This window comes from Sebastes fasciatus, chromosome 22 (assembly GCF_043250625.1).
Source record: "Sebastes fasciatus isolate fSebFas1 chromosome 22, fSebFas1.pri, whole genome shotgun sequence".
Taxonomy (NCBI): Eukaryota; Metazoa; Chordata; class Actinopteri; order Perciformes; family Sebastidae; genus Sebastes; species Sebastes fasciatus.
In genome coordinates, this window is record NC_133816.1 from 22107617 (window position 1) to 22121045 (window position 13429).

A 13429-nucleotide genomic window follows, 5' to 3' on the forward strand; every position below is an offset into this window, starting at 1 on the left:
CTAGAATATCTGGTCATGAGGTTTTAGCATCTACATTAAAACAGACACACTTTGTGGAGGAAACGCAGCAGCTGCACTTTTAAATCCACCTGTTCTCTCCTGCTAACACACACACATTGTGATAATCACACCTGCCACGTTGTAAAAACAGAGACCCTCTCAGAAATTTACGAGATGTTCGGTCGTATGTTGAGTGTGTGCGGTGGGCTAAATGTGTGCGGGACGTTGTTGAAGTACAAGGTCAGTGTGTTTTTGAACAGAAGGAGCTTTTAGTTTCATATACTACTCAATATATTTTATGATATCCAGATAATGGATCATATTTCTTTGTGTAATGTGTAAAGGATGCCTGTAGCCGTCATTGGAAACTGTTTGGAAAAGGGGCAGGCTCTTTCAAAAGATACTTGGCAGGTGATTGGATGAACCATCTGTCAATCAAATTAACAAAAGCGAAACTAACTAACATCGATCATGAGTGCGGATTACGGAAAAACTACTGGCCCGATTTTCATGAATCTCTGTGGAAGGGTGTAGCATCATGGGGAGGATACACACATTATTTTTCACTTTCATTAACATAACACTCAAACACACAACCCAGCTGATGTGTGTGTGTCAGAGAGACAGAGAGGTAATGGCCGGAGATCCAAATGAAAAGCTCAAATATAAACGACAGGCCGCCACACGGATATAAATCTTATCGGAGCAATAACAAGGAATAGAAAAAACCTCGAAACCCTGTATGTATGTGTGTGTGTGTGGCTGTAAATCAGGTTTCATATGAATTGTGCTACAAGCATCAGATAACAGAGCTGTGATAAAACCTGAAAATAGAGACAAGAAGGACACGGAGGTAAATCAGATTTACTCACACACTCTCACACTATAAACACTCCTAAATCCAGCCGTCTAAATCCACAGCAACAGAGAGCTCAGAGCAAAGCCTTGCTTCAGACCGAAGCTATTCACACCTCTCTCTCTCTCTCTCTCTACCACACACACACACACTTATAAACTATTACTCTTTTCTATCCACCTTTACCTTCTCGGTTTATTGATTAAATCTTGTCCCCATCACTCCCTCTCCACCACTTTTCCCATCTCTTCTACTTTAGCTCACACACAGTCGGAAGTCATCTGGTTTATTCCATCATCCCATAAAAACCCAGCCAAGGCCCATAATGGCATCAAGGCATGGGATGGTAACACACTCACAAACACACACTAACACACACACACACACGCCTCCCCAGCGTCCGGCTGTCCGAGGAAAACTATTAAAAGCTTTTTTGGGACTTAATGGTTGTACGACCTACGAAACAATTGTTAGTATTTTGAAGGGAGTTTAAAAAAAACGCGACTCCTGTTCTTTAAAAGTAATGAGACAGTAGAGTCCTACAGTATGCTAGTGCTTTTCGAAAGACACCGTAGTTGGCGGATAAGCTCACATTTAAAGACAGATAATCTAAATTCAAGAATTAATACCTGAAAAGTATAAAAGTGAAGTGAAAAAAGATTTTAAAGTAGTTTGGCTTTCAGTGTTTTTGTTGGTGATGATGATTAATGACTTTCTTCAAAACAACTGAACATTTTTAGGATTTGTTTTAGGGCTGCAACTAACGATTATTTTCATTATCGATTAATCTAGTCCATCCAAGATTCACAAAGGCCAAGATGATGCCTTTAAATGTCTTGTTTTGTGAGTCCAAAACCCAAAGACATTCAGTTTAATGTGATGTAAAACAGAGATGTTTTTGAGGTAGAAAACAGCATTTTCTGACATTTTTTTTGCATGAAAAAATTACTTTAAATGATTGCATACGAGTTGAATTCATGCTGATCATCTCGAAAAAAGAGTTAAATTCGTGTCTATGTACACAAATCAATACATTACATTTTGAGATCACAAACTGCTGTGCGACTGGGCTGTGTACGGCTGGTTTAAATGGCATCCATCTCTCTCTTGGATGAATCAATTCCATCTTAAATCACTTGAACAAATCTTCAGAAACCTGTTCCCGATGTGGTATCTTTGTGCCCGTAGAGTATGTATGATATGCGTAGCTGAAAGAAAAACTTCTAAAGCCTTGGATTTAGACACACGAGGCCCTCAGACATACATACATACATAACACTCAAACACACAGTTGTCTTCTTGTTTTAACTTTAGGGTCAGCAGCGCTCGCCAGGGTTAATACCAGGGGGCTATTTCACACTTGCTAATTGCTCCATATGCATACATGGCCACATGAGAATGTGGTCACTTTGAACTCACTGTGGATGGTAGACAACAACACCAGCATTAATCAAATGTACATGGCTGAGACTGCCCAAGGATTCTACCCGTTAAAGGGGATTGCCATTGTCGTACCAAGTGCATGCTCATCGGGGAGATCTCGTTGGGACTCTAAATTATGGAGTACGGTCTAGATTTGGCCATTAATTAAATCCATTACATTGCTTTTGTGTTATTGTTTTAGTAGGCAGAGGCTAATATTTGCATGCTAGCTGGATTCTAAAAGTACTAAAAGTTTGTAAGTAACAATTTTTCCCCTTACCGGCGTGCAGGGTCGATGGCGTTGCTGCTGTTTGAGCTGTGGTTGGTTTTACCCACGGCCAAGTTACGGGTGCCGCTGTTGATCTTCGACGTTTTTGGGTCACCTGCGTCCGATGAGGCCGGTTGTTGCAGAGAACCCCGGGCCTTCTTTTCTTCCAGCATGGCCAAAAGTATACACAGAGATACCCGCAAACACGCACACAGACATATAACCAATACGCACTTTCTTAATGTCTTAAGGCACACATGTAGTACACGTCAACTTTTGAGTGTCTCGTTGGGAAGCACTTCCAAATCCGAAAGATAAATCCCCCAAATTTAAGAAGTAAAAAAGAAATGTTTTCTCCTGCTATTTTGTTTGAATTCTTTCCATGTTTGCAAAGAAAAAAAATAAGTTTTGTCCGCAAGTAATTCCAGAGGAGAGAATTCCTGAAGTAGCAAAATCCTCCCGCAGTCCTGGGAAATTAAGGCAATGGATCCGCTTTCATGTGGTGCTTGCAGCAGATCATTATAAACCAATTTTAGGCACGGAATAATGAGTTAAAAGTAACGAGGTGAATCTTCCCAGCTCAGCAAAAGTCCTCCGGTATTCCCGTATTGCGGAATTTCAACCCAGGTGTTCCGGAACTCGAGTGTTTTGCATTTCCGAGGGCTTAAAGCCATTAGTGGGATCTGAGCAGCGAGAGACTGAGAGGCGAATCGGGAGGAACGCTGTACGACACGACACACTTCCCTCTGAGCCAGCAGCTGGACAGATAGAGAGAGACATAGCGAGAGAGAGAGAGGGAAAGAGATAAAAGCAAGCGAGAGAGTCTTGAGGGCAAGAGAGAGAGAGAGAGAGAGAGAGAGAGAGAGAGAGAGAGAGAGAGAGAGAGAGAGAGGGTGTCTACTACTAAAAGGAGTCACAAAATATCACTTACTAAGTTTTACTGTGCCAGCACAAGGAAGTTCTTCATCACCGAAGCTATTAGTGGCATTTTGATGGTAACGAAATGTTTGAGTTGAAAGACCCGTCAGTAAAAAACATAGACTGTATATAAGACGTGGACGTAATCACCGTGACGTCACCCAGTGGTCTGTGGACTGCCGTTTTGAAGCCTCAAGTTCAATGCCATCTTGGTTTTTGGCCGTCACCTTCTTGGTGTTTGGCCGTCACCTTCTTGGTTTTTGGCCGTCACCTTCTTGGTGTTTGGCCTTCACCTTCTTGGTGTTTGGCCTTCACCTTCTTGGTGTTTGGCCGTCACCTTCTTGGTTTTTGGCCGTCACCTTCTTGGTGTTTGGCCGTCACCTTCTTGGTTTTTGGCCGTCACCATCTTGGTGTTTGGCCGTCACCTTCTTGGTTTTTGGCCGTCACCTTCTTGGTCTTTGGCCGTCACCTTCTTGGTTTTTGGCCGTCACCATCTTGGTTTTTGGCCAATCTTGATTTTTGGCCGTCACCTTCTTGGTTTTTCGACACAATGTAATTGTTAACGTGTCTTATCAGCTCTGATACAATATATAATTTCACATTACACAAACTTTACTTTTTTTTAATCATTATATTAACTTTATTTTACTATAAAATAAATTATAGCATAGTAATAATTAGTAAACATCATTAATTATCATTTCATTGTTTGTTAACAGTAAAATAACTATTAACTTAAGTTTAATTAATTTATCAATTTATCATTTATAAATGATACTGGTTATAAAATATTACCAAAAATCATATTAATATTATATTGGTGGACAGAATAAGGCTTACATCATTACTTTACTTCTTTCACATTCAATAATAAAGAGCAAATATTGAATGAAGATCAATTCACTATTTATGAATTTATTGAAACAGATGAATAATTATGTGAATAATTAAGATGTTTAGTATACTCCCTTAAACAAATTCTCATTTGTTTAATACACAGTATTCTCTATAATTAGCATTTGCTTTAATTTAGGTTGTTTGAACCTGCTTGCAGACTACAACAAACAGGATTATTTGTATCCGAAGAGGTAACTTTACTGTTAAAACCAAATAACGCCAACTTTAGGTCAGTTCATGCATGAGGGTTTTAGCTGTCAGGGAGCACAGATTGGACCAAAACTTAAATAAAAACATTTACTTTCAATAGTAGTAATATTTTACTTTATACTGTAGATATGCTCTGTAAATTGTGTATCCGAAACACTAAATATTATGACAAAAACACCAACACACATAACTTATAATTGAAAATAAGAGACATTTGAGTCAGAGGACGTTGTTAAAAGTATTACTTTGTTTCACGATATACAAAAAAATCCCAAAACAATCCATCCACCGGAATAATATTGACAAAAACATACAGTAGTAGTAGTACATCAGTACAATGTAGTGCAACATGTTTCACAGTCAGCGGGTACTTACACTGATCAGCCACAAGGGGGAAGCGACAGCTCTGATAATAATTCTGTACAGTCCAAAATAATCAACATCCCACTGAATATATTTACACTTTAACAGAGACAGACTGGTTTTACTGGTGAGTCAGCAGAGTTTGAGTCAAATAAGACAGATGTGAATTAAAAAGAGAGAAGATAAATAAATAAATCATTCTGTGTGTGCTTCTAAGCTGATTTCTGTCAAGTAAAACGGCACTTTATAAGTTAAACGTTTAGCGGAATATGAAGTCTGAAATCTGCATTTCCAGTCCAGTTTAGAAGATTAGTTAGTCTCTTTGATATGTCATTTTTTAAAGAAAGAAAACAAAAGTAATATCCCCAAAATCCATGTGCGAGATGATCTGAACACTGACTGACTTTGAGAAATACATAAAGAAAATAATGCCACTCAATCCTGAATTAATGCCCGTCTACTGATTTATAAATTCACCCCATGTAACATCGTCTATTGATTGCATTTCCCTCATCATATTACGCATGTTATCTTGTTGTTATCTAACAAATAATGCCCCAAAACAAAACACATGCGTTGTTCCTTCTATGAATTGTATTTAAATGATATGTGCACTTTGACTTTATGTGATTATTGAGATGTTTTTAGTATATTTTGAGATATTTTTTTTGAGTCATTTTAATGCAACGTTCTGTTCAACTAAATAAATCAGCTCAAATTTTAATTAAACTGCTGAAATGTGTGTTAAAGGAATAATTTGACGATTTGGGAAACACTTTTATTCGCTTTCTTGCCGAGAGATAGACGACAAGATTGATACCGCTCTCCTAACTGGCTGAAGCTGCATATTTACCGTACAGACGTGAAAGAGTGTTATCAACCTTCTCTAATCACACGCAGTTTTTCTTATCATTTTGTATTTTGTATTGTTGTGAACATGACAGCAGCACCAAGATCTGAAACAACGTATTAGTGCAACAAAATAGAAAACTAACGGGTCAAAAACTAAATAATTTAAACTCTTTCTTTCTTTTGTCCATCTTTGTCTGACGTCTTCATCTCAAACTTTTTCTTCATTCAACCTCTTTGCAAACAAACCGTCCCCAATTTATGATGTGAATAGAAAACAATTGTCAGCTCATATTTGCTGTAAATCCAATCTAGCATGAATGTGGAGTTTAATACCTTAAATTCATCTTTTCTTCTCTCTTTGTCTCATCTGTATCTTTTGTCTTTCCCTCCCTCTCTTCATCCACTAGCCCTCTCACCTACCTACTTTCCTTCCTTCCTTTTCCTCCCCTTTCTCTCTCTCTCTCTCTCTCTCTCTCTCTACGTGATGTTGGATATGGGATCGCTGATTTTCAGACACCTCCAGTAGATGGTTCTCGCCATGGTGAACAGAGCGAGCAGGATCAGCAGCACCCACGCAAAGTAGATCCCTTTAGATTGCTGGGCGGGCTTCCACGTCCCAACCTGAACACACAGACACAAACACATAATGAATGGTTTTCAACGCGGTTCTTAACAACGCTGCGAGCAGAACTTCTGAAGGCAAAGTAATCGACCCGTTCCGAACCAGTTATTCAAATGTCTTCTTACGCACAAACATAAACACACACCATAAGTCCTGCAGTGGAGGCGGCGAGGACGACGAACAGCAGGAAGCACAGCAGGCTCCTCCTCCTGGGGTACCGTCGACCAATAGAAGAGCTGGAAATAAAAGCCAGAATAACGTTTAATAGTCAAACTAGCTGTTGGTGGGACCGTTTTGAGGGGAAGTGTTGAGGCTTACACTTTTCGGCAGTGTGGACATCGGGCCAAGGTCCGGTCTGAAAACTCTGTCCACTGGAAGAGAAACAGGAAGTGAAACATCAGTGACATCGTTCTGTAGACGACAAAATATAACAAAGAAGTGAAATTTGCACCGTCAGTTATAATGTTTGTGCGTCCTACCAGGAATGTATTGGAGCAGTGTCCACAGATGATCCTGATGCCGACGGGCTGATGCTGCGGTTCAGGACTTTCCCTGCCGATGTGAACCGGTCCCAGGTTGATGACGCGTTTACTGGCAGAAAAAAAAGAAAAGCTGGTTACACTTTAACGTCACGTAAATTCAGACCACACAAGACAACCCTGACCACTTCCACTTCAACTGTATATAACACGCATGTCTGTATAAAGAAGTGTGAGTAAAAGTCTTCTGGTTCCTCACATGAGTTCCCGTTTCTGGCTTGTGATCCTCTCAGTACCTTTTTTTTTAAGTGTGCTAGTTTTAAACTGTGTTGTATTTAGGTAAAGGTTTTGTCTTCTTGCTTCTTGTGTTTAGACAACAAACATTTGAGAATTTGGCTGAGGAGCTTTGGTGTAAGTCAGCACATACTTGAGATGGCATACAGGAGCCTGGTTGAAAGCATCTTACAGTTTAATATGACTGCTTGGTTTGGCAACTTGAGTGGGAAGAACAAAAACAAGCTTTCCAAAATTGTTAAGATTGCAGGGAAGGTGGTTGGAAAGCCACAAAGGCAGCTCTGTGATATATTTGCTAGAGCGGTACTCAGGAAGGCCGGACAGATATCTGGAGACGCTTCACACCCACTAAACTCGGAGTTTGAGCCTCTCCCGTCTGGCCGTGGATTCAGGGTCCCGAGGGCGAGCCGGAACATATATAAGAGGTCTTTTATTCCCCATGCCATACAGGTACTGAATGCAAAATAACCAACTAGACCACGCTGTCAACCATCAGACCAAATTTGAAGTTCCTAAGTTAAATAGTTTCCGAGTTCTGCCCCGGAAACGAAAGTGTGACACGCGAACGGACGGACGGAGAGCTATATACCCCCGACTCCGTTGTCGTGGGGTATAACTGTCTCATCCGTGACTGTATTTTGCTGAATGGCTGTTGGATGAATGTATTCTTCTGCAGAGATGGTGCGATTACAAGCCAAAACTGAGACGGGTGGAAAATAATCCCACTGTGTTTCTGTCTCTCACCAGTACGGTCTGGGACAGGCGATCCTCTGCGACGTGACTTTGCAGATTAGGAGGCAGTTACACGGACAGCGGACGTACTTCTTTCCAACAGGAGCGTTCTTTATCGGCTAGAGAGAGAGAGAGAGAGAGAGAGAGAGAGAGAGAGAGAGAGAGAGAGAGAGAGAGAGAGAGAGAGAGAGAGAGAGAGAGAGAGAGAGAGAGAGAGAGAGAGAGAGAGAGAGAGAGAGAGAGAGAGAGAGAGAGAGAGAGAGAGAGAGAGAGAGAGAGAGAGAGAGAGAGAGAGAGAGAGAGAGAGAGAGAGAGAGAGAGAGAGAGAGAGAGAGAGAGAAAGACACAAAGAGGAGAGAAGAATAAGAAAACACATCACGTTTCAGTGTCGAGGTTTTTTTTGGGGTTTCTAAAATAGTTCTCAGTGGTTTTTCATCAGCAGAAATTCAGCACATCTTCTCAGATGAGGCGAAGGAAAGACTTCCTGAGACAGGAAATACGAGACACTGACACCAATATCTGGTTGGTGACACTCAGTCGGATGTTTTATAGTTTCTGCCTGCCTGCAGTCTGCCAGCTTCTAACGTTAGATAAAAATGCAACATATTTCTATGGGAAAACTGAACCGCAAAACAAACATAAAAACCATATATAAGAAATGTATAAACATACAATATTAAACATTTTAATGCCACAGTATGACGCAGGAATCAAATTTTGGTGGCAGCCCTAAAGAAAACTTGTTGTATTTAGGGATTAGAGGACAAATCTGGTCCAGAGTCCTGCGATACCCCCCTGAAGAAGCCTACTGTGCGTCTGGATCTCCCTCTGGTCGACTCACCGTAGCCTCGTTGCAGATGCTGCACTTCACCACGTGCTGGTGCGTCTTGCCCTCCACAGATATGGCGCTCTGACAGACCCGGCAGCTGATGACCGGAGCGCTGCTGCTGTCCGGGCTGCCCTGTGGCGAGTAGGGCGGCGGAGGCTCACCTGGTGCCACCGAGCTGGGGAACGGCGCCAAACCTGGAGAGAGGGACAACCAGGAGGGAACAGTTTAGTTTCAGTTTACCAACCCTCATGAATCCTGGGACACCCCCAGTGATCTTTGGCACTCTCCCGAGGGGTGCCCGGACCATAGGTTGGGAACCACTGGTTTAAACTGTCAGTTACAACGTCAGGATATGAATGTCTTACCATCTCCGTTTAAAAACTTGCTGGGTAAACCCTGATATCTGACCACACATTTGAGGGTAGCTTTTGATTTTTGTTTAGTCCCAGAAAAATGTGCATGAGCTCTGAACAATTACAACTAGGGATGCACCGACACCACTTCTTTCAGACCGAGTACAAGTACTTACATTTGGGTACTTGCCAATACCGAGTACCGATACGAGTACTCCTCTGTGCCAAAAGACCCTCGTTAACAGCCAGCTGGAGGGTATGAGCGACACACGGCAGGCTGGGGAGTCCCGCATATGCGGCGGTGCGCTGCAACCGGCTCTAGGTCGGCTTGGAAAGGCTCGGGGCGAAGGTGGCTCGCGGCCGCAGTTTTACAGCGTTTCCCGCCCGGACCTCGCCGCACCGTGGACAAAGGGCTCGCTGCGCCCTCTCGCCCCGCCGTGGAGGGACGGGGTGGCTCGCGGTGCGACTGTCGACCGATGCCGTCTGTCCTCAGTACGCCCAAACTGCGTCGTGGCGCCAGATCAGGGCTCGGCCCAAGTAAAAGGCGCCAGGGGTCTGCGGTGATGTCTGCAACCCACCCGACCCGTCTTGAAACACGGACCAAGGAGTCTAACGCAATCGCGAGTCAGAGGATGCAAGCAAAACCCTTTGGGGCAATGAAAGTGAGGGCCGGTACGCGCCGGCTGAGGTGGGATCCCGGCCCAGCGGGGTCGTGCGCACCAACATAAAATGGTATCGGTCCTGTTGTATCGGTGCCGTTTTGCGAGTACGAATACGAGTACATGAGCACAGTATCGGACCCGGTATTAGGGATGCACCAATACCCGATACTGGTATTGGTGCATCCCTAATTACAACGCTTCGAAAACAAGTTGTATCAATTTATCAACATATCAACACAAACAGTCAGTTTTTGAGCAGCAGTAACTGCTGACAGTGATTGAAACTGGTTGTTCCTCTATGTCCTAAAACCCAAATACAGTTTCAAGTACTTGAGTATCCCCACTGTTGTATCCAGACTATATGTCTCACTCTTTATTTGCTCTTCTTCTTCTCTTAATCTCTGCGTTAGCTCTTTCTTTCTGTCTTCTTGTGTCGCTTCTTATTAACTGTGAACTTCTTCTTCACACCCTCCTAGAAGTTTGTCCTTTGGGCGTGTCACACTGATAATGTTAACTGATGTAATTAATGTACCATATTTGCTGACCAATGCATGACTCACTGGAAGTAGATTATGTTGATGTGGAACAGTATATCGGCTGTAATGATTTGGGGTTGTTTTTTTTTATAATCAACCAATTAAGTCATTTATTTAAAAGCAAAAAACTGCCCAATTTTCTCAGCTTTTCTTTCATTGTTTTATTTTATTTTGTTTTTATTAATATTACTGCTGTAGATATTTAAGATTGTGCTAATTTTAACTACTGCTGCTCAGAAAAAAACCTCTTAATCCTCCAATTTATTGACATTATATGAAATTTTTTAGACTAAAACAACAAATTATTTTGATAATTAACCAATTAAGTAATTTATTTTAAAGCAAAAAACAGCTTTTCTTTAATTGTCTTTTGTTATAATTAGCTGAGTATTTTTAGGTTTTAGACAAAACAAGTAAAATTTGAAAATGTCACCTTGATTTATCAATTAATTGTGAAAATAATCAGTAAAATGCTCCCTAACAGTGTCATACTATTATATATATGATGCTTTAGATGGTTATGATTGTGCTAATTGTAACTATTACTGCTCAGAACTACTGCTTTTGATAATTAACCAATTAAGTTGTTTTGGACAAAACCTTTGAACATGTATGTGTGGCTCAGGTTGAAGTGAACAGAATAGACCTACTCTGTGGTTTGGACGGATATCCATGCATGCTGTTCCCCGGAGAGAAGCCCGGAGGAGAGAAGCCCCGGGTCCCGTCGTGCTGCTCGGACAGCAGCGGTGACCGTTCCCCGTCCGCCATCACCTCCTCACCGGCCTCAAGGAGAGTCTCTGCTGCGCTGTCTGCTCCTCAGACCTCCGGTAGAGAGAGACTTCACCTGGAAGCGTCCTAAAGGAGATTTCAACCCTAAAAGAAGCCTGTCAGTCAGTCAGTCAGTCAATATCCACATGACACGGCGAGAAACACTGAAGGCGGAAGTGAAATTACAAAAACATCTTGTCACATGACTGGAGATCTGAGTCACGGCTGTGATGTGATGGACAGCAAGCTCGACCAATGAGAGAGCGCGGTTGAGGTGGGCGGGTTCAAAGGCGCTGTTGGGGTATTTGACAGCCAGGGCCGCGTTCCAATACTAATACAAAGCGTCCTTTACTGGGTTGCTTCATACTAAACAATACTAAACATACTAAAAAATGTACCTATCAGGGATATACTTAACAAAAGTAGACATAAGTATACTTGACTCATACTGACGAGTATACTGAAATGTCTTTTCAGCTAGGGCCGCATTCCAATACTAATATAAAGCGTCCTTTACTGGGTTGCTTCATACTAAACAATACTAAATATACTAAAAAATGTACCTATCAGGGATATACTTAACAAAAGTAGACATAAGTATACTTGACTCATACTGACGAGTATACTGAAATGTCTTTTCAGCTAGGGCCGCATTCCAATACTAATATAAAGCGTCCTTTACTGGGTTGCTTCATACTAAACAATACTAAATATACTAAAAAATGTACCTATCAGGGATATACTTAACAAAAGTATACATAAGTATACTTGACTCATACTGACGAGTATACAGAAATGTCTTTACAGCTAGGGCCGCGTTCCAATACTAATGCAAAGCGTCCTTTACTGGGTTGCTTCGTTCGAAATCTCATACTATGATGAGGTATACTTGGAGTGTAGTTGTTTTATGTACTTATCAGAGATATACTTAACAAAAGTAAACATAAGTATACTTGACTCATACTGACAAGTATACAGAAAATGTCTTTTTCTACTTAACTTATACTGACAAGTATACAGAAAAGTCTAAGAATACTTGGTTTATGCTAACAAGTATACAGAAAAGTCTAAGTAGCGCGGTTGGGATGGGCGGGTTCAAAAGCGCTGTTGGGCCGTTTGACAGCTAGGGCCACGTTACAATACTAATACAAAGCGTTAGTGATGGGAATTCCGGCTCTTTTTAGTGAGCCAGTTCATTTGGCTCAGCTCACCAAGAAGATCCGGCTCTTTCGGCTCTCAAACGGCTCTTCGTTTTACTTCACTTCTGCCTTTTATAATTCAGCCAAATTTAGCTTTAGCTGTTTTCACCTATGATTAGTATATGTGCAGATATATCACTTAAATTATTCAATATAATTATACTAAACCTTATAATTTCCAGAATATCATAATTTAACATGCTGCTTCGTTTCCGACTGTCACTCATCTTGTCTGCTATTCGTGCATCGCACTCCTCTCTCTTTCTCTCCTTCTCTTCTTCCTGCTCTGTACCTGTAGACCGGCAGCTTGCCGCGCACCCCCGCCCCTCCCTGCTTGATGGTATGATCCTTGTCTGTCATCACCTGATTGGTCGCACGGACGTCATTAACACAACATTCAGTCACAGTGCATGGAGTGCCCGTGGCGCGGAGAAGATTGTCCTATCATTCTGCCTTGAATTAATTAAAGAAAAAAGAAAAGAAAAAAAGCGGCTCTCGGACGGGAACCGGCTCTTTGAACCGAGTCGTTCGCAACCGACACATCACTACAAAGCGTCCTTTACTGGGTTGCTTCGATGGAAATCTCATACTATGCAGTACATACCCAATAGGTGTACTATCGTTCAACGTACTTTTGTGTGAATAAACAGTAGTATGTATCTCTTCAGACACACTGAGCAGTAATTTACGTCGTCATTTCCTGAGAGCCTCTTTGCCGGTTAGAGACGTTTAACCATGGTAACCCGTGCCAACCTCATGTGACCAAAACGACGATTTGAAGGAGAATTAAAGTCTGAATTAATTTGAATTATACATATATAAGTCTAAGTATACTTTGCTTATACTGACAAGTATACAGAAGTTCTAAGTATATGGGTTTATGCTAAAAAGTATACAGAAAATTCGAAGTAGGTTTATACTAACAAGTCTACAGAAAAGTCTAAGTATATTTGGCTTATAGGCCTACTGCACTTAATCTTTACACTTAAGAAAAGTATAATTAAGTATTCTTACCTTATAGACCTACAGAAATGTACTTGGCTTGTAGTTGTGCTTATTTTTTGATAGAGTAGCCTATTAAAGAGTGTTCACATTGATGCATGAGTAAAAATAATCAAATTATATAATATATAATAGTAGAACAGTTACAGTTTTAATACTTTAACTAC

General features: G+C 41.4%; 1 protein-coding gene across 1 annotated transcript; it reads right to left on the reverse strand.

Moving 5' to 3' along the window:
• Nucleotides 1-4796: 4796 nt before the first annotated feature.
• LOC141760459 (type I phosphatidylinositol 4,5-bisphosphate 4-phosphatase-A-like) lies at nucleotides 4797-11239 on the reverse strand. The gene is made up of 7 exons (XM_074623309.1): nucleotides 10944-11239; nucleotides 8755-8936; nucleotides 7926-8032; nucleotides 6888-6999; nucleotides 6727-6779; nucleotides 6554-6644; nucleotides 4797-6407 (listed from the first exon to the last, which is right to left on the reverse strand). Exons 1-7 carry the CDS (start codon nucleotides 11059-11061, stop codon nucleotides 6264-6266), a joined length of 807 nt encoding a protein of 268 aa, XP_074479410.1. The 5' UTR covers nucleotides 11062-11239; the 3' UTR covers nucleotides 4797-6263.
• Nucleotides 11240-13429: the final 2190 nt, after the last annotated feature.